Source organism: Xenopus tropicalis, chromosome 4 (assembly GCF_000004195.4).
Source record: "Xenopus tropicalis strain Nigerian chromosome 4, UCB_Xtro_10.0, whole genome shotgun sequence".
NCBI classification, from domain to species: Eukaryota; Metazoa; Chordata; class Amphibia; order Anura; family Pipidae; genus Xenopus; species Xenopus tropicalis.
In genome coordinates, this window is record NC_030680.2 from 118,717,621 (window position 1) to 118,740,109 (window position 22,489).

Consider the following 22,489-nt stretch of genomic DNA (forward strand, 5'->3'; position numbering starts at 1 on the left):
GGCTCACAGGTAAAAAAGGTTGGGGACGCCTGTACTAGACTATCCACAAAACAGGACTTACTTGCTAACAGCCCTTTTATTACAGAATGGTAACTCTATAACAAAACAACAACTTTGCCTTTTTTAAAAGAAAGAATTGGGTTAATAGTGCATACAATATGAAAATGATCATCTAAAAGTCACTCAATCTGAATTCACAAGCTCATAGTATTGTGTAAGAGAGAGAGAGAGGAAATGCTATTGCACTCCCTTCTATGTGTATAGAGGTATGTTATGTAACAAGTACACGCAGGGCTGGACTAGGGGTAGGCAGAAGAGGCAGCTGCCCAGGGCACAACAATTGTGGGGCGCCAGGCCTTCCCCCTAGTCAGAGCTCCTTTGTCACTGGCCCCAGCGCTCGTCATTAAGTGGTGGGGCAATGACCAATCGCATTGCACCCCCGCCGGAAGTGCACGTGTGCGCCAAAGTACATACGCGAGGGGGGGGGGGAAGTGCAAGGGTGAGGCCTGCCCCTGAGTACAGGCAAAAACATTCTATAAGTGTGTACAATTATAACTTGACATTAGTTGGAGTTCTACTTTATCTTTTCTTTTAATTTTTCTGATGAAGGTGGCCGCCCCCCATAAGAACAATATTGCCAAACCCAGGCAAAATTGTATTCTTTGTGGCAGCCACAGGTCTCTGTGTTCCAAAAGGACTTTATGCACTGCTTTGGAGGTAATAAATAGGTAATAAATGACCCCTATATACCAATATTTGTTGTAACAGCATTGTCCAACAAAATTCCTTGGGTGATATACCAGAGTTTTTGGATATCACATTCTGGCACAGGCACATCTTTTAATGCTGTTAACTTTTTCTTTAGAAGCAAAGCAATTAGAAAAGTACAATTCACATTAATGCAGAAATATGCAGCTTCAGAGAGATCGAGAGGATCACACACATAAACAGGAGCAGGAAACTATAGTCAGGAAGCAAACTGAACTAATAAGAAATCCTCTACATCCCACGCAGGAAATGGCATACTAACATATAGCAGAGCAATTCTGTGGCCTCTAGAATTCTATATATCAGATAACTAACATATAAGGGCTCATTTGCGTCCACAGATGCAGTGAGCAATTAGTGGTTATCCTCCCAGTTGCCCCTAAAACCACTTTGATTTAAGGTACTTGCAACCAAATACACTCTGCACATTTCTGTATAGTTGCACTGAGCAGTGATTAATGAACCCTTCTGTGTTTATTGCCACACGGTGCTTTGTAAACTCTGGAGCTTCCGACACCTTCTGACCAGGCAGCAGCTTCATGTAGCAATGCGCATGCAAGGATGCATGAGTTCTGAGAAAAACAGGTACATTGTAGGAAAAAACCATGCCAACTGCGTTCAAAAGTGCACTTTGTACACTGCATCAGTGCAAGTGAATGCGCACGCAATGGAAGATCATGTACTCAAAACAGAAGAAAATAGTTCCTAATCACCAATTTGTACCACCAAATATGTGCTCCAGCGTTATTAGTTGCAAGAGGGATTCGTGTTTGAAACAGTTGTGTCCAGTTGTCATCATTTCTGGTGTTCGGACAGAAATTGCACTGCAATTGGCAAGATATACATTTCAGACATTAATCACTATATTTGCAGTGCAGTGTTTATTCCACATAATTCCAGTGTAATTGTGTTTATAATGCTAGTTCAGTTACCACAAGTCAGTTGCAGCTACTGGCACAACCTCCAAAGGGAACCATGGAAGTACTGGCAGGTCCAGGCTGATGGTAATGTCAGTGGCAATGTGTGCAGTCGCTGCAAGTACCCTCTGAATAGCGTCAATGCTCGTCCACATTTGTGCATTTAACATTTTGTCTTTGCATTGACATGTGACAAGTTGCTGAAAATTTGTAGTTCATTTGATATTTTACCATGGTCGAAAAGCTAGGGGAGAGGTTTTGCTTTAGAAATATGACCAGATAAGAAAAGATAAGAAATGTTAGTTCTGTGCTTTTTATGATTTTTTGTAATTTTGTGTTGTGCAAAGCATTCTTGGCTCTTACTACCTTTTTATGAACTGACATAGCAACATTATGGCACAACATCTGTCAAAACAGGGGAGGTGTCTCAAAAGTTCTTTGTAATCCAGGAAATCTAATCTGAGAATATGCAAAGGAGAACCAGAAGATAAGGCAAACATTCACAGTATTCACAATATAGACTGTGCATCAAATACATTTTATTCCTGTGCCCAAAATCTAACAGAATCAACAGGCAAAAGCATGGTAAGCATAAGATTTTTTTTAACAATTAATAAGTTTATCTTTAATATAGTTCCAAGCAATAGAATCCTGTATTGAAAAACAGCATCATTGGGCAATTTCCCTAAGGACTTGCAGGGGGATACATTTTGTACTCTATTCACAAAAAATTTGATTTTTTTAAATTTGCATTGGTCTGTTGAGTAATTTTTTTGTGCCATCCCCTAAAATGGGGAATAAAAAAATCTTAACAGCCACAGTACAAGTAAGAAGCCTGCTGCAATGCCACATATAGCATAGCCCTGGAGCCTATACCAGTATGCCATGGGAAGGAAACAAAAATAGATCAAATGGATCTGAAGTTCCAGAGCAGTTTGCTGCAAATGCATTTAAATACTACTGATCATGAGTGTTAAAGGTTTAATTAAGAAGAACATGTAGTTTATGTAAGATAAAGTTGCTATATTATTATTAATTGTGCAAAATACTGATGGCAAAGCATTGGCCTGATTTGCGTGTTTTTACCTTCTAGTTCAGAATTTTCAAACAAAAATCCATTGTAATTTGCCTGCTGTAAATTGCATGAAAAATATCTATCAACATGTCATTATGTATGTTCACTGGAGTCCTCAGCACAACTGATCTACAATGGGAATCTTGGAGAGTAAATAGACATTCTTTCCAAACTCACCATTAATGGCCACAAAGTGGTTATTCATATTTAAAGGAGAACTAAATCATGCTGAGAAGCTGAGCTTAGGGGTTGTAGCAAAATATCAAGCAGAAAATGAGGTTGGTCTGTCATATAATCTGATGCTCCAGGACTAATTACTAAATTCTGATCCTAATTGCACTGGTTTCTGAGCTGCCATGTAGTAATTATCTGTATTAATTACTAATCAGCACAGAGCACAGAGCAGGGAATCAGCAGAAAAGAATATGGGGAGCTACTGGGGTATATTGGGAGGCACAGATCTTCTCTGCTAAAGGGCTGTGGTTGCTTTGGATTATATAGAAGCCCAAAACATAATGTACAACATTTCTGTTTTACTTCTTTAATTAGGCTTTAGTTCTCCTTTAAGTTAACTTTTAGTATTTTATAGATTCTTAGCAACTTCTTATTTGGTATTCATTTGTAATTTCAAGTGGGGGTCACTGACCCCAGCAGCCAAAAACTCTTTCTCTCTGAGACGACAATTTATTGTTACTGCTACTATTCAGTCTTCTATTCATATACAGGTATCGAACCCCTTATCCGGAAACCCGTTATCCAGAAAGCTCCAAATTACGGAAAGCCCGTCTCCTATAGACTCCATTATAAGCAAATAATTCAGAATTTTAAAACTGATTTCCTTTTTTTATGTAGAAATAAAACAGAACCTTGTAATTGATCCCCACTAAGATATAAATAATCCTTATTGGATGCAAAACAAGCCTATTGGGTTTAATTAATGTTTTATTAATTTTTTAGTAGACTTAAGGTATGGAGATCCAAATTATGGAAAGACCCCTTATCCGGAATACCCTTGGTCCCGAGCATTCTGGATAATGGGTCCTATACCTGTACCAGTTTCTCATTTAAAACACTTCCTGGCTACTAGGGTAATTTGAACCCTAGCAACCAGATACCTGCTGAAATTCCAAACTGGAGAGCTGCTGAACAAAAAGTTAAATAATTAGTGAAGATGAACTTTAAATTGTCTCAGAATATCAGTCTTTATATTATACTAAAAGTTAATTTAAAGGTTAAGACTGGGCTCCCAGTCACTGTTAAGCCCCATTAAGGAACCTTATTATTATTTGGTAAATCTCTAAGATCACAAAGCCCTGATCTCTATTTGGCATATTTATAGAATGCTGGCCTTCCTATTTCACAAATATACTGTATGAATCCATAGCTTACTATGCGCGCACACTTTTAGGGGAGTGGGAAGGCTGGAAAGGAGAATAGTGACTCCGTACCACAAAAAGGGGCGTAAGAGTTAAGCTGTACATCTTTAGTGTTGATAGTTAATATTTGTTATGTGCGTTTAATACAATAATCAACAAATATTTCAATAATAAACAGCACTCATAAATGTTGACACTGCGCTCAAAGCAGTGAGCTCTGTAAACACTACATGCAGTGAGTAAAGCAATAGGTAGTAACAGGACTCTTTAGTGTCTCTATGGGTGTCTTGGGGCAGAGAAGCAGGCCTCCTGCCCATGGAGAGCCTCTCAGAATTCATTCCGTGGTGCCTGCTGATCCGGAGCCACATTGCAAACAGATGAGGCATGGGGTTCAGTGGCGCATTGGTGGTGCATTAGAAAACTCAATGAAGTGCTGGCTGCAAGTCTCAATGACTGTAGAGGGCAAGGAGGAGGCAGAATAAAGAATTTCTGCTCTGTTGCATTGATATTGTTGGCAGTGCCTTGGAGAGGGCTCTGCTTAATAGAGCTTACAGTCTAAAATATACATCTATTTGTAGGTGCAGCATGCTTCATCAGCACAATAGAAATGTAGTGGGAAACTGATTTCTATGCAGATATTGACCACATTTTATATCAGTCATTTACACCCTTCTTATATCATTTGCTTAGTTATAAATGTGATAATATATTCATTTTTTTTCTCACCACCTCCACATAATCTCTGATGTGGCATAGAATACAGGGTGTGTGAGATGAGGGTTATCAGTGCTGGGGAAGGGGTTGTTTCCTGTTTTTTTTCCGCCGGTGCCCACCAGAGACTCATTCTAGTTTTTTTCTTTCCATTTTGTGGTTTTCATCATGACATAATGATAATAATATCATAATATAGCAACTAACAAAAGGTGATTCCATTTTGAATCATGGCAAACTACATCCAATACAGACCCCAGATTCCCTTAGGGCTTGCAATAATTCTACCTGTGTGGTGGCTACCACCATGCTTGCCCTGCATTCTGTCTATGTGTCTCTGCAAGAGTTGCAATTACTGTGTCCTCATTTTATGTGAAAAAAATGACCCTACAATTTATCCTGGATGGTGAATATGCCCTAAACACAACATTATCCTGGGGTTTCGAAGAGTACAAACATATGGTAATCATATTGGAAAAAATTGCATTTTAGCTAGATTTCCAAGGTTTTGTATTTTAGCAATAAGAGATTACACTGTATTCTAGATTATCAACAGTATAGCTGATATTATATTTTGCTAGATTACCACCAGTGTAGTGACTATTGTACTGTAGCACCAATATACAGGGGTGCTGCTATGAGGTAATTTGAAAAACATGCCTCCTGGTAACTTAAAGAGCCAAAAATCAATTTTTCAGACTCCTGGTTATTCTAGTGCTGAGAGCATTATTGTACTCTCTGCACTGGCGATTTAACCCCCCTTTAACCTCTCCAACGCGAAAAAATGAAGCATGGAGGAGCAAGGTGGGCGCCATCTACGTGGGCGGCAAGAAGCCCTGAGATGGCACTGCCGATATAACTAGTTTTGTATTATTATACATATATAGCAGGTATTGTGTCTATATTTATAGCCTTTAATAGGCAGGGATACATGTAGCTGTGTAGGATTTCAAATGGGTGCCATTTTGAAATAGATTACCAGAGCACAGAAAAATCAGATGTCCATACACAGGGGGATTATCTGAGTTCTGGGAATCTAATTTTTCCTGTTTAGCTCAAAAAATAACAAAAGCCATAGTTTTTTTCTAAATTAAATCAATAGGCAAAATGTCTGTTAAGCAGTTAAGTCCCATTTACTGAACCTATGTTAAACAAAAGGATGTACTGTCCCTTTAAGCCTTTCGTGTTGCAGTATAGCTGGTTCCCTCAGTTCAGAATAAAAATTGAGGGGTTTTTTTCGACTCCACAGTTGGTGGTTTTTTCACTTTCTAGGTTGCTCTGAGGGAAACAACTAAGCCAGTTTATTGGGCAGAGCTTCACTTTTTACAGTCTATTCTTTATTCATGAATCAATAGCTGCAATTTTGTTGTCCTTTTTTTTTTAAAAACAAATTTTCATTTAAAGAGCACAGATTAGTGAAGTCTTTTCATTGATTGATTAATTAAATTAATAATGTAAATCCTGTATCTTTATCTATCCCTTCTTTACAGCATCAGAAGAACAGTAAAATATGCCTGACATTTGTTTGGAGGGCTCTGAAAGTGTTTGTCACTCTTTTTGTCTTTAATGGTAAGTAAAAGGAATATTTACCAAGTAAGTGCAATGACTGAGCTTTCTAAAACTTGCCAAAAGTTCTTTCCCATTGGCATTGTTTCAAAGCAGAATAAGTGCCTAGTACCCACATATATGGTCCAAAATGTTTTGATGCATCTTTAGTATCATAATCATCAATACAGGCAAACTCACCATAACAGCAACAGGAAGAGACCGATCAGTAGTACCCAATGGCTTCAGTCTGTTCCACTGAGGGCCCTGAGAGATACAGGGGACCAGTTCACGTCAGTCTCATAGAGTCCTGCTCGGTTTTCCTAATTTGGAAAACTGGGCAGGCTGTTTTGACCTGGACAGCCCTTCCGAAAAGCTGGCAGTTCGGGTCAAAATATATACTTATTTTATATATAGTATATATTTTTTAAAATTAAAGGGGGAAATGTAAAATAATTAACAAATAGTTTTCATAAGAAATTGCAACATGCTGAAAGATGAGGAAATTGATAGCACGAAAATAGAGACTTTTTCATTAAGAAGTTTTATTATATAAACTGCACACTGGCAAAGGCAAAATTCTAAATATTTATTCGCATTGCAAACATTTTTCCAGTTAGCGACTCATATTACATTCCTTAGGGCCAAATTCATAGCAGGAGGGGGGCTCTGACAATTTTGTAATGTGGGCCCCATTATTTCTGATGGTCGCCCTGATGATGAATAATGGGTGTTTTGATCATTACTACAAATAGCAACAGTCAATTATTTTAACCATTTGCCCCCCAAAATGATGTGTTTATTAGAACATTACAATGTACTGCTCATAGCAAGCAACTGGATCCAAGGGCAGTCTGGGCCGTCATAGGAAGCAAGAAGAACAGTCACAGGCCACATCACATTGCAGTGCTCTGTGAATGAAATAGGAATATTGCCAAGCTTGTGGTTACCTGTTCACAAACCTTTAAAGGAGTGGTTCACCTTCATGCCCCCCCCCCCCCCAACTGACTAAAATTGGCTATCCTTTGCCTTTGGCCAATGTACTACTTCATTACTATTACAGTATTGACTAATATGAACCATTTTCTTACGTTTACGCCATAACAACCAATTAAATATTTGCTTTTAAACAGATGACCAGTAAATACTACCTGCTGGTTGCTAGAGGTGACAAGACCTGCAGCAACATTGCACCTTTTATCACATGATGCCAGTCTCATACAGTGGTGTGAAAAACTATTTGCCCCCTTCCTGATTTCTTATTCTTTTGCATGTTTGTCACACAAAATGTTTCTGCTCATCAAACACATTTAACTATTAGTCAAAGATAACACAAGTAAACACAAAATGCAGTTTTTAAATGAGGGTTTTTAATATTTAGGGAGAAAAAAATCCAAACCTACATGGCCCTCTGTGAAAAAGTAATTGCCCCCTGAACCTAATAACTGGTTGGGCCACCCTTAGCAGCAATAACTGCAATCAAGCGTTTGCGATAACTTGCAACGAGTCTTTTACAGCGCTCTGGAGGAATTTTGGCCCACTCATCTTTGCAGAATTGTTGTAATTCAGCTTTATTTGAGGGGTTTCTAGCATGAACCGCCTTTTTAAGGTCATGCCACAACATCTCAATAGGATTCAGGTCAGGACTTTGACTAGGCCACTCCAAAGTCTTCATTTTGTTTTTCTTCAGCCATTCAGAGGTGGATTTGCTGGTTTGTTTTGGGTCATTGTCCTGCTGCAGCACCCAAGATCGCTTCAGCTTGAGTTGACGAACAGATGGCCGGACATTCTCCTTCAGGATTTTTTGGTAGACAGTAGAATTCATGGTTCCATCTATCACAGCAAGCCTTCCAGGTCCTGAAGCAGCAAAACAACCCCAGACCATCACACTACCACCACCATATTTTACTGTTGGTATGATGTTCTTTTTCTGAAATGCTGTGTTACTTTTACGCCAGATGTAACGGGACACGCACCTTCCAAAAAGTTCAACTTTTGTCTCGTCGGTCCACAAGGTATTTTCCCAAAAGTCTTGGCAATCATTGAGATGTTTTTTAGCAAAATTGACACGAGCCATAATGTTCTTTTTGCTTAAAAGTGGTTTGTGCCTTGGAAATCTGCCATGCAGGCCGTTTTTGCCCAGTCTCTTTCTTATGGTGGAGTCGTGAACACTGACCTTAATTGAGGCAAGTGAGGCCTGCAGTTCTTTAGATGTTGTCCTGGGGTCTTTTGTGGCCTCTCGGATGAGTTGTCTCTGCGCTCTTGGGGTAATTTTGGTCGGCCGGCCACTCCTGGGAAGGTTCACCACTGTTCCATGTTTTTGCCATTTGTGGATAATGGCTCTCACTGTGGTTCGCTGGAGTCCCAAAGCTTTAGAAATGGCTTTATAACCTTTACCAGACTGATAGATCTCAATTACTTTTGTTCTCATTTGTTCCTGAATTTCTTTGGATCTTGGCATGATGTCTAGCTTTTAAGGTGCTTTTGGTCTACTTCTCTGTGTCAGGTAGCTCCTATTTAAGTGATTTCTTGATTGAAACAGGTGTGGCAGTAATCAGGCCTGGGGGTGACTACAGAAATTGAACTCAGGTGTGATAAACTACAGTTAAGTTATTTTTTAACAAGGGGGGCAATCACTTTTTCACACAGGGCCATGTAGATCTGGAGTTTTTTTTCTCCCTTAATAACGTAAACCTTCATTTAAAAACTGCATTTTGTGTTCAATTATGTTATCTTTGACTAATAGTTAACGGTTTTTGATGAGCAGAAACATTTAAGTGTGACAAACATGCAAAAGAATAAGAAATCAGGAAGGGGGCAAATAGTTTTTCACACCACTGTATCTTTGTTGACTAAAGTTTAATAATTTTCCATGGCAGCTATGTTGCAGGTTTCACCAGTTCAGTGCTGGACATATCACTACTCCGTAGAGAACATGAATTATGATCAAGCCCGTGTGTTCTGCAAGAACAGTTACACTGACCTGGTGGCCATTCAAAACAAAGAAGAGATAGAATACCTAAACAAAGCCATCCCCCACAACCCAACATATTACTGGATAGGAATAAGGAAGATCAGTGGTACTTGGACTTGGGTGGGTACCAACAAAACACTGACAGAAGAAGCCCAGAACTGGGGGAAAGGGGAGCCAAACAACAAGAAGAACAAAGAAGATTGTGTAGAAATATATATTCAAAGACAAAACGATACAGGGAAATGGAATGATGATGCTTGTATAAAAAAGAAGAGAGCTTTGTGTTACACAGGTAAGGAAAACTTCAGCAACACTAGCAATGTTTTGCCAATCGGCCCGTGGGCCAAACGCAAAGATTAAGTACCATATGGGTATAGACAACAATGCTCAATTATTATTGTTCATTGTAGCCAGTGGCCCAAATAATCAGATCTGATAGCAAGTCTGCCATAGCAAGTTCTGCCGTGCCACGTGCCTGCCAATAAGTACATCGACATGTGTCATTTTAAATTGGACAGATCAGTTGAGAGCCTGTGGGGACCCTGTTACCTTAAGGTGGGCAATATCAGCTTGATATAATCGTTCGGGCCTCGGGCCCTTGGAATAGAGGCCATCGGGATGAGAGCCGCGTCAACACACCAATGCGCTCTTTGTCCCCGACAGGATTTTTATACCTACCTGATCATCATCTGCATGCTTTTTGGCCAGACCTTGGTTAGGTTGGCCTGTCTGAAGGCCTCATGTACAGGCTGATAACTGCCAACTCAGACAGTCAGCAGCTTTTATCGGCCCATGTATGACCACCTTTAGTCTGTGTTCCTGTTATGGGTGCTGCAACAGCATTTACACATATTCAAAGTTAAAAATGACACAAGGGCTCTTTATGATTTCAGAACAAGGTGCAAAGCTAGAAAACCCATGACACAATGCTCCATGTATTTTGTATTCTTGCTCCCTCAGGTTGAATTTTTTTGTGCTCTAATACTTCTTGAGGCAGCGCTGCCTACAATAGTCATACAGAGGGTGTTGGAAGGTGGGCAGCAAATTGGCATCTCCTGGAATGCCCCTTAGTTTGCAAGTCATATGACAGGCAAACAGTGTTGTACAGGTATGTACCTGTATGGATCTGTTATCCATAATGCTTGGGACCTGGGGTTTTCCAGATAAGAGATCTTTCCGCAATTTGGATCACCACAAATTCAAACACAAAATAAACCCAATATGATTGTTTTTCCTTCAATAAGGATTAATTGTATTGTTTTATTACTACAGAAAAAAAAAGTTATCATTTTTAAAAAATTGAATTGCTTGATTAGAATTGAGCCTATGGGAGATGCTTTCCTGTAATTCGGAGCTTTCTGGGTAATGGGTTTCTGGATAAACCTGTATTCTTCAAGTTGTGCATTACTTAACAGGCTTCCAGAGTTTGAATGCTTCTACAAAAGCAGTACACAATACATTATTTTTATACTTTTTTAACTGCATTTACCAAACCTAACTAACCCCTAAGTATATGATAATCTATAGGATATAGGAAAAGGTAACAGTCAGTCTTTCTTTTTACACAGCTTCATGTAACAAAAGAATATGTGGTGAACACGGAGAATGCATTGAAACAATAAACAACTATACCTGCAGCTGTCATGAAGGATTTTATGGGAGCCATTGTCAAAATGGTTAGTTTTTTTCTGTAACAAAAATGGGGGAAATATTCTTCCTTGACTAAAAAATAATTAGATAAATGTAAATTATAATGAGAAAAAATTGCATGCAACTGACCTAGCTGACAATTAGCATGATATTTTACTATTAGAAAACCCTACAAATTGTTTTCTGGCACAAGAATATCCTTTGAATCCTATGAAACTAAAGCTAGCTTATAGGTATGATATTGTGTACTTATTTTGCACTCTCATTGTCCAACAGTGGTGAAGTGTGAGGATCTTAAACATCTGCCTAATGGACATATCAACTGTACTCATCCATGGGGGGAATTCAGTTATCAGTCCTCCTGCAGATTTGCCTGTTCTGAAGGATTCCACATAAATGGATTAAATGAAACTCAATGTTTATCTTCTGGAGGTTGGAGCAGAGAATCTCCCCAATGTACAGGTAACAGCTCCATAGTATAGGAATGTCTTTTCCAGTCATGCCATTACTACAGCATAAGTAATGCCATTACTCCAGCATAGGTTTACACATGCACTCTACTTTTTTTACCCTGTAGATATAGAAGTAATAATATAAATGTCTGTTAAAATTAAAGGGATACTGTCATGATTTTTATGGTACTTTTTTAATAAATTACACTGTTTACATAGCAAATAATTCACTCTTCAAGTTTACATTTTATTCTTGAACTATTAGATGTATTTTTTTTAGTTGTAATATTGGTGTGTAGGCAGCCATCTTAGTGCATTGTGCCTGAGTCTGAGCTTTCAGAAGGGCCACCGCTACACATTAGAACCTATTGTTTCTCCTACTCCCATGTAACTGGAGGAGTCCCAAGCTGGACTTGGATTTCTTACTATTCAGTGCTATTCTGATATCTACTGGGAGCTGCTATCTTGCTATATTCCCATTGTTCTGCTGATTGGCTGCTGGAAAGGGGGTGGTGATATCACTCCAACTTACAGCTCAACATTATATTGTCACTGAATTTTATCAAAAGCACAAGTAACATGGTTGTGGCACCCTGGGAAAATGAAGAATATGGCTAGGCCCATGTGAAATTTCAAAATGAAATATAAAAATCAGTTTGTGTTTTTGAAAAAAGAATTTCAATGCAGGATTCTGCTGGAGAAGCTCTATTAACTGATGTGTTATGAAAAAACGTGTTTTCCCATGGCAGTATTCCTTTAAATAAATGTAGCACATAAATATGATCTTACTGCTTCAGTACTGCTTATTATACTGTTCATTCCATGCAGCTATACAGTGCGAGAGTCTGCCAACCCAACCCCACAGATATATGAACTGCAGCCACCCGCTGGGTGAATTCAGTTTTCAGTCTTCCTGTAAATTTGCTTGTTCTGAAGGATTCCATTTAAATGGATCTCATGAAACAGAATGTTTATCTTCTGGAGCCTGGAGCAGAGAACCTCCACATTGCACAGGTAATTTGTAATCCATGAAGAAAACTACACATTATTTAAGCTAAAGGGGCAACTTCTCAGTGATTTCATTCTCAATCCAACAGTGGTGCAATGTGAAAGCCTTTCAGGCCAAACACAAGAATATATATATATCAACTGCACTCATCCATGGAAGGAATCCAGCTTCCAGTCCAAATGCAGATTCAGATGTTCTGAGGGATCCCATCTATTTGAACCAGATGAAATTGAATGCTTAGCTTCTGGAACATGGACTAGATCACCTCCGCACTGCACAGGTAATAGGAATTCCAATCACTACTGCATAGCAAGTTTAAAAAAATACTCTTATTCTTATTCTGTTCTGACTGACATTTTTCAAGCCAGTTTAAGATATATATTTTAACCCTTTATTATCCTTACTGTCTGGGAAAACATCACACTCAGGTACAGCATGGCCAACATTCTTAGGGCTCCCTGATGGTAGGAAAGGTTGACCTTCATTTTATAGTATAATAATCCCAATTCAGTTGAACCTTGTGGGCATTACAAAGTAATCTTCTAAAGAATACAGAGAACTACCTGAGATGTTTCAGGAAATACCCTTAATTATAAGCTAATTCATACCACTTCCATCCCCAACACATGGTTAATGCAGTACATTCTCTAGAGAATAGAAAAATAAATAGGCACACATTCATTCTAATAATGGCTGATAAGGTGTAGGATTAGCACAGATCATTCATTACTCTGGCAATGACCAGGGGGGGGCTGACCATAGGTCCCTAAACTACTCGCTAGTTATAGATCACTCACTTACATGTGTATGATCCTGATCTGTAAAGTTTTACAAAGAACTCTAAAACGCTGTATTAAAGGAAAGTCATTTTGGCATTTTACTGCCAATAGATTAGCCACATTAGTGCCACCTAGAACGCTATATTTATTCTGCAGAAAACATTACCATACCTGAGTAAAGAGCCCTAGAAGCTTTCTCCATTAGTTTAAGACAGCAGCTTGCTTCCATTTTAAGTAACTTCCTGCTTGCAGTCTAGTGGTTGTTAGCTCAGATCACACATTCCTAATGGAGGGGGGAGTTCTTAGCTTTCTTGTGGGAGGGGGAGCAGGAGAGAGGAGAGAGCTGCGCAGACTCTGGCCCCCGGAATGAAGGATTTTTCTGAGAGAGGAAGTCAGATCCCCTAAAAACATGTTTGTAAAAAAAGGAAACAACAAATCCTTTGTTTCTTTTGATCGAGGACACAGTGCACCTTTTCTGTGTGTGCTTATGACTGTATTTAAAGCTTACTTAGTTTTTACCTTTCCTTCTCCTTGAAAAACAGAATTTTATTTTATTATTTGAGAAATCAAGCTCGCTCAGGGAAAAATAACTAAACTAGTGAGGTACCAAAAGAAACCAAAAGGCTCCAACAATTATAAATCTGCCTCTATGTGGCAGAAAAAGTGTCCAAAGAATCAGTGATTAGTGTCAGTAGACATCACAGTAGTGAGATTCAACTCAGTGTAAACTAAAAGTAAAGTATTAATATTAACTAAGAACTACTAATACAACATCCATTATTAAATTCTGTTGCAACATGATTTGAGTTAGAATGGCTCCACTTCCGGGATACATAAAATGGGAAGAGCTACGCTGCACAGTGGAATGAAGGGTGAGCTATGGAGAGGGTTGGGGAAGGAAAAAGGTAAAATTGTGGGAAGTTAGGGAAGATAGGGGTCAGGGCTCATCTTAAGGATTTTTAAAATGTACCAGCAACTACATTATATGGTAGAGTGACCCAAAAAATGAGAGAAAATGTGAGTTTTCCCTTTAAGTTCTCTCTAGTGAGAGATGTTAATAAACAGAGAATGTTTTCTGTTTAAAGGGTTTTGCTGTCTGGCCCTGGAAGCTATAGGGTTCTGGAAGGAACAAGCGGATGAGGTGATCCATTCCAGTAGTCCAGCTCACCTATTGGAGCTTACTTTCCACAGGAAGGCTGTCCTGTGGAAAGGTATTTAATTGTATGGAAAGGTGGGTAAAGCTCTCTCAGAGCAGGGCACAGAGCAGGGAGGATACCTGTCTGTGTGTTAGGACCCCCAGTGGGGCTGGGAGTTTTCCTGCCACTTCAAGGAGCAGAGGGAGCCTTGCCTTGACTTGAGAAAGTGACCAAGAGACTGGCCATCTAAGGAGCTAAGAGTAAAACCAGGAGGCTGAGCAATTCCCTCAGAAGTGTTGTGAGTACAGGGGTGACCCTCAATATTTGGGTTTCCTAACTGGTAGTCCACAAGGGGCCCAGGTTAGTGAGGGAACTCATTTAATGTGTGAAGGTAGTGTCCAGAGGGCAGGATTTTTATGATTTGTTTTGTATGCTGAAATGGGCACCCCTGTGTAAATAAACAGCCTCAAAGCTAAGAAAGTGTCTGTCGTGGATCCCGCTAGTTTACAATTGCCAGTAAATTTGTAATTCCAGCCCTGGCCTTAGCATATGTTTCCTGGTTAGACTGGTAAATTACCAGCTGGGTGGAAACCCTGCTTACACCTACACAATTATGCCCTCCAACCAACCCCTCTGCCTAGCATTACACATACCCTGACCTGCCACTAACCCCACACTATGCTATTACCCCATCTGCTGATAAGATGGCAGCATAAATTCTAGTTCAGCCTATTTCAGATGTGCATGTGAAATATGAGAAACAGGAAGCTCCACCAAAAACTGCCATCTTTCCTAATTTGATCATTGATGTTTGAGAAAACATCTTCTTTTGCCCCATTCAACAAACTTCTGGTTAGGGCTTATTGTATACCTTTCCATATTTTACTTTAAAAGGGGGACTTCCTTTTCAGGTACACCAACAAATTAGCCAAACTACACCTGTATCTAGTAAGCTACGCCCACACCATTTTTCATCAGGAACACTTGGAACTCTTGGCAAGTACGCCATTTTGCCTGAATACCTAGCTCTATGGCACATATAGCAGAGGATTAAAGTGATTGCCCATTTGATGTTGTCTTTGCCTTCCAGTTTACTTGCATCTGCTGCTCACTGTGCACACAGAATACAGGTGGATATATTAGAGCATATGTACATCCACAAGTGCCATGAGAAAAGTGCAATTTTAAATGCAATAGCCATCTTTTTTTCTCACAATGCAGTATTTTCTTTCATAATTCTGGCATCATTGTGGTCACAAAGAGGCATACTTTCGAATAAATTGCTGTGTGTCTATCACAATGGTAGCAGATTCACCACAACTTTGGGTCTTGTCCAAATTGGGCACAATTGCACCAAATATTTTTACAGTCTGTCTAGTGTTGTTTTCAGTGTTCACTGTGCTAGTGTTGAGTGCACCCTATTATTTTGGTGCAACTGAACTGTGATTGACGGCGGTAGCTCCAGGTCCCTGGTGCTGGTAGTTATGTTATTGTATTATACTGTATATTTCCCTTAATAATTCCTAACAGGTACAACATGCATTTCTTTCAGGTCAAATGGCTTCCCACAACCATGAACAGGATCACTCCAAATTATTAGTTATAACAGGTGGAGCCACAGCTGCCAGTGCTATTGCTCTTGCATTAGTAGCCTGGCTTATCAGTCGAAAACTAAAGAAAGGTAAATCCAATTCACTTTACTTCTTCCAAAGTGTTATGGGTTCCTGTGGTTAAGAGGTGGTTAACTTCCAGATCTGTCTTTAAGTAGGGGATCTATGTATGGGCAATTTCCCTGGGCTCTACACCTAGGGGCTGATTTACTAAGACACGAATTCGAATCCGAGTTGGAAAAATTCCGATTGGAAAACGAACATTTTGCATCTTTTTCGTATTTTTTGCGATTTTTTTCGGCGCCTTTACGACTTTTCGGAAATTGTCGCGACTTTTTCGTTACCAATACGATTTTCGCGAAAAAACGCAAGTTCTTCGTAGCCATTACAATTCGCTCGTATCTTGTCGCGACTTTTTCGTATTGAGCGCTCGTAAGCGGCGCCCGAAACTTTCAGACTTAGCATGATTTTGGAAGCCTCCCATAGGACTCAATGGCACCCTGCAGCTCCAACCTGGCCCAAGAAAAGTCACCATACTGAAGCTTGAATGAATCCGAACGCTACAAAAAAAACGCAACATTTTGCGAAACTTTCGGAATGGCTACGAAAAAGGCGCGACTTTTCGCGCAAGTTTTAACGCTACGAAAAAATCGCCAGATTTTACGCAACATTCGGATGGCAACGAAAAAGTCGCAATAATTTTCCGAAAAAATCGCCAAATACCGATCATTACGAAAAAAACACAATCGGACGCATTCGGCCGGTTCGTGAGTAAGTAAATGGGCCCCTTAGTGAGGCCTTTCAGAATAGAAACTGTAGGTGGACAGATTGTGGGAAAACTAAGTAAAGTACCACAAATGTCAATAATGCTATGTATCAGTGTTGCCCAACAAACAACACTTTATTTCTTGTCGAAGTTCAAATCCCAAAAGATTTAGGATCTAAGTATTACTGTCTTTGGCTTATAATATCTTGAATAAGACAAGAATTTGTAGACGTTTCAAGAGACATTAAGGCACCAAAATCTTTGTTGCTTTGAAACACAGCTTATAGGAAACATGCTATTCTGCAGTGCTGTAGAATGAAAGGGTTAAGAAGGTACATGAAGAGTTTTATGATGCTGTTCATTTTATGAAGTGTACATATGTATTGTACACTGGTACAGTTGGATTTGACTAATAATGCATTCTGGTGAACCATTTTTAATTTTAAAAATCCACTAAACTGTAGTGGATGCTTAATAATTACTTATTCAAAAATCAGTGTGCATTCACCACCCAACAATTTCTACAGTAAAAACAACTCAGCCTGCTGCTTTTAGCTGGTTGCAAACTGCTGACAAGAGCTGGAATCATGAGCTGAAATAATGTGAAACAGATTTATTTAATACTTATCAGAGTTTAGTGAAATGTAATATTAGAGACAGTTGCCCTTTTATAGGTAAATATTAACATAATGTGGGTAAGGCCTGCCTTTGTCTGCCATCTTATCTGCGCCAAATATAACTTTTGTAGAAATAAGAAAGGTGTACAAGTTAGCTGTGACTTCATCCCATCAATGGTTGGGACATCTCTCTTCCACTTGCCATTAGAGCATATTAAAGGGGGCCTAATGAGTTGAATCCATATATTTGTAATTAGCAGAATGCATGAATGGTTTGTTGTCCCTACAGTAGATGGTAGCAAAAAATATATATATATTTATTTATGTTTAGACTATGTTTATTTATAAATACAAACAAATAATTATGTGTGTATTTTTCACTAGGCAAAAAGAAACTCAGGTGAGTAATGCTAATTTATCAATATATATTATTTACGTTTGCATCAAGCTTTAGGGGGGTCCTTCATCTTATTCATCCTGATTGGTGCTGTGCAGTGTCCTGAATTGGCTGTAACAGTATAACAGTGTGCTGGAGCACTCTAGGGTAAATCAGCAGAGTGCCCTCTAAGGTAGGAGCACTCTAGGGCAGGGGTCCCCAACCTTTCTTGCTCGTGAGCCACAGTCAAATGTAAAAAGACTTGGAGAGCAACACACGCACCATAAAAGTTCATGGAGGAGCCAAATAAGGGCTAAGATTGGCTATTAGGCAGCCTCTATGCACACTATCAGCTTACAGGGGCTTTATTTGGTAGTAAATCTTGTTTTTATTCAACCAAAACTTGCCTCCAAGTCAGGAATTCAAAAATAACTACCTGGTTTGGGGGCACTGAGAGCAGCATCCAAGGGGTTGGTGAGCAACATGTTGCCCCTGAGCCACTGGTTGGGGATCACTGATCTAGGGTATATTAGAGCCAGTGGTATAGCTATACCCCCCATCCCCACAAACCCCTGTTTATTTTAGCTCTTAATTATAATAATTCCTGGGAATTGTCATACAGGAAAAGCCAATTGGGAGTCATATTAGTTGAGAGGAAGAGATATGAAAGTGCAGGGTAACAAGCTAAAATAGCAAATTTGTGGTTGATAATCAACCGTAACACATGTATATAGGAATTCACATAAATGATGACATTTTTGTTACATGCCTGTAACTAAATGATGGTATTTATTTCTAGATAATTTCTTTCTCTCAGCAGCCATGGTTTCCTATTGTTCTTTCCTCTTGGAACTTCCACATTCCACACCTTAACAAACCCAGTGGAATTAAAAGGGGTTTACTGGAACCAACAAGAAAATGACCACCACATACCCAGATACCCCAAAACGTGGGGGAACATGAAAAATTTCCACACAGATGAACATATACAGTATACTGAAATTCCACATTAGTCATAACCCCTACAGGGTACTGGGTCTGCTGCACCTGTAGTTACATCTCAGTACACTGGCATGTTAAAGGATTCAGACATCAGAACCACTGTACTGGTATATTCTTTCATGCCTAGGATATAGTTCACCATGCCCCAATCTGACTGGCAGCCCCCCAGCTTGCTGCCATACATACTTGTCAAGGGTGTAACAGTGGCAAAATAAATCAGACTGCTGACTGGGGCTGCTGTGGGGCCCTGTAGAAGTGCTGACAGATGCTCAATTTCAATATGTATATGTACAGAACCCTAAAAATGATGCCCTGGGTTCTGTTATTCCTAATTACTGCCTTGTTGTTTGCCACATGTTTACCCATATCGAATACCTTGTTTAACCATCCTTCTTTTCTTCACACAGGAGTGCCTCATATTAAATGATATAACAACAGCAGTCGGATTCTGATGTTCTACAGCATTGCTTTGCCATAAATGCTATCAAATCAGTTTACATTTCATTTCTACCCACATGGCTGGATAAACTGCACAATGTTACTTGCCAGACTGCCAAATAACTACCCCAACCCTTTGTCCACGGCACAAATATATCAATAGTCTTAAAGTTCTCTCTTTTCTAAATGACCTGGATTTTATTTAAATGTTGGAGAAGACTGAACCCTTCAGTTTCTTATTACTCTAAGCAGCATATAAGATCATTGTGGTGACAAGAAACATCTTGCTACAAAATGGACATAATCCAAGGTTAATAAAGATCAATCCACATTGTTTCTATGTAATATATTTATAACAAAACATGTCATAGTACTGTACTGTTGTACATAATTCACTTCCAGCTAGGAAGTTTCTTGTTTTATACTTGTCTTATGTATTTGCAAGAATATCCATCTTTAAAGGACAAGTAAAGGCTAATTCACCTGGGATGGGCAGTTCCAATGTTAGCTAATGCTAAGCCTTTTCACCACTCCCATTTTACAAAATATGGCAGGTTATGTAAAGTTTGAACACATTTGTGGTGGTTTTGGGGTCTTTTTTATGTATTACAGGTATCGGACCCCTTATCCGGAAACCCGTTATCCAGAAAGCTCTGAATTACGGAATGCCCGTCTCCCATAGACTCCATTATAAGCAAATAATTCAGAATTTTAAAACTGATTTCCTTTTTTTATGTAGAAATAAAACAGAACCTTGTAATTGATCCCAACTAAGATATAAATAATCCTTATTGGATGCAAAACAATCCTATTGGGTTTAATTAATGTTTTATTAATTTTTTAGTAGACTTAAGGTATGGAGATCCAAATTACGGAAAGACCCCTTATCCGGAATACCCTTGGTCCCGAGCATTCTGGATAATGGGTCCTATACCTGTATTACAGTTTTGATAATGATGGTGAAATTGCCCTTTAAGATGCAAGTCTCAGTTCCCCCAAGAAACCTGTTTATCTTATTAGTTACAATTGTATCTAAGTGTAGCATTCTGGGATCTCTGCCTAAAACCTCTAATTAAATTTGAGAAACTTTGTATTTTTTTGCATTCAGTGCAGAAGATCAAAGGGCAATGAGGGATTTTTCAATAAGAATCCAGGACTGTGGGCTGAGCTGTTAAAATCTGGACTGTCCTGTGAAAATCTGGACAGTTGGGAGGTATGACATTTAGGTTTTCTAATGACAGGCAAGATTTGTAAAAATCACTGTAGGTGGTGAGAGATAATGATTGGCCAGCTAGCTGAGCAGCTGAGGCTCCAATGAGAAGTAAGTGGACAGGACCCTAGCAGTACCTTGCCAGTCAGCTACACAGTCTGTAGCGAACTAGAACTAGGTAGGTGCTGTTGTCACATAGAGGGCCCCCCTAATGCAAGCTGTATCCTGTGCCAGAAACATGGGAGCTGTAGAACCACCTGATCTGAAGGAAGAGAATCATGAAGGTAGGCAGCAGGAGAGGCCCAAGCAGCCTGGGAATCTTTGTACAGTACAGTAGTCAATTATATTACTGTTGGGAATTGTGTGAATAATTGAGACTGGAGAAGCTGTGCTAGTGACTGTGAATAAAGCTCTTATTGTCTTCATCAGCAAGATTGTGTGGACCTCCAGTTTATTATCCAAGTGTTCAACTGCACGTCTCTCATTCTCTGTAACAGTGTTGTGGTCACTTAAGGTATTAATTCAACCAATTACTACAAAGGTTCATAGCACACACTCTACACTATGTTACAAGCTGGTCTAATGATGAGTCAATGAAATAATGTGCTAGAGGGTGCCTACCAAAATAAACATATTTCCTGCAACTTAGATGCAGTTCATATAGAGTATATTTTAATATTTCTATTATGCCCCCTACTTTGAGTACATTCAGTACTGTATCCAGGCCTTCCAGCCATGCCACGGTGTATAAAGGATAAATACGGAAATTGTATGTATACAATTTTAAATATCCTTCCATCTCTAAGGTGCCCATTCACTAACCATTGGATTTTTTTTTCCATTCGGATTTTTAGTGCTTAAAGTTGCAGAGATTTACTATGCATCAAAACGGCTAAAAATCTGAATCTGACAATTTGCCAGCTACTGTAAAACTTGCCGAGATCATGTCGAAGTCAATAGCTGATATCCCTTCCCTGGAAGATCCTTATTTTGCTTCAAAACTATAGAGGTTTCAGATTTTTGATGCTAGTTTTATGTGTGACAATTTGAAAAAATCGCAGTTTTCATGCAGCAAGACATCGTAAATATGAAATCTTCATATTCAAACGAACGGAATTTTCGAGACTTTTGCAATCATCAGAAATTATCGGATTTCGTGATTTGCATTCGTACTTTAATGAATGTGCCCCTGAGTCTGTAACTGCCCACTTAGGTTTCCTCCCACACTTCAAAATCATACAGGCAGGGTAATATATTGGCTGCTCATAAATTGACCTAAGTGTGACCTAAATAGACTTGAATGTGTTGTTGTATAATGCTTTCACATCCGCATATGCAGAGGCATTTATCTTTTAAAGACAGCCTAAATGATATTATTACTGTTCCTTTATTAGGGCTCTGGCACATGAGGGAATTTAGTCGCCTGTGTGTGCCAAAGCCCTTAGGAATTAGGGCCTTAAAAATACCTACCATACACAAATCATCTGCCTTGATTTTTGTGTTCCGCCATATGAATTCATGGAAGCGAGCAGCAGATGGGACACCGTGCTTTCCAGCTTTGACCTCTCCTGAATGTAAGTGGTTAACACAGATCTTTATCTTTGTGTTTTGTAAGAGGCACAGATAGTGTCCCAATGACCTAGATCCGGTAAAGGTTACTACACAGGAAATCTGTAGATGCCTGTGTCACCTCAGAATTCAAGCAGAAAACATCCATTGTCATTGTTCACACATTAATTCAATCATCTGTGGGAGATTCCTGTCCAGGAATAGTGACATATACCAGGGAATTTCCCTTGTAGCCTATAGCATAGCATTCTTAAGAATAACTAAAGTACTCCCTCATGTCTGTCCACTTACAGGAAACAATATAACTGTTCATGTAATTTATGGAAAATCTCTATTATGTATGCTGTTTTCTCTTACAGCAGTGCTGGCAGCCCGCGGCCCCCTCCGTGTGGCTCCCCACCTGTCTGGCTGCTGTGACTGCTTATCTAAGCTTTAAATGGTATCAGTACTGAGATTAACTGGAATAGAAAAAGAAAGGAAAAAGTATAACCTACAATGTTGCACATCCC

The 22,489-nt window shown here is 39.3% G+C and overlaps 1 protein-coding gene across 1 annotated transcript in view; it reads left to right on the top strand.

Moving 5' to 3' along the window:
* The first annotated feature begins 2,140 nt into the window (after window positions 1-2,140).
* sell (selectin L) overlaps window positions 2,141-22,489 on the top strand; it is a 44,147-nt gene continuing 23,798 nt past the window's right edge. The window contains exons 1-10 of the mRNA XM_031901341.1: window positions 2,141-2,270; window positions 6,338-6,416; window positions 9,272-9,658; window positions 10,935-11,042; window positions 11,293-11,478; window positions 12,297-12,482; window positions 12,566-12,757; window positions 15,945-16,073; window positions 17,770-17,785; window positions 20,841-20,925. Coding sequence (XP_031757201.1) covers window positions 2,268-2,270; window positions 6,338-6,416; window positions 9,272-9,658; window positions 10,935-11,042; window positions 11,293-11,478; window positions 12,297-12,482; window positions 12,566-12,757; window positions 15,945-16,073; window positions 17,770-17,785; window positions 20,841-20,925 — 1,371 coding nt within the window. The 5' untranslated portion in view covers window positions 2,141-2,267. The remainder of the gene's footprint in view (window positions 2,271-6,337; window positions 6,417-9,271; window positions 9,659-10,934; window positions 11,043-11,292; window positions 11,479-12,296; window positions 12,483-12,565; window positions 12,758-15,944; window positions 16,074-17,769; window positions 17,786-20,840; window positions 20,926-22,489) is intronic.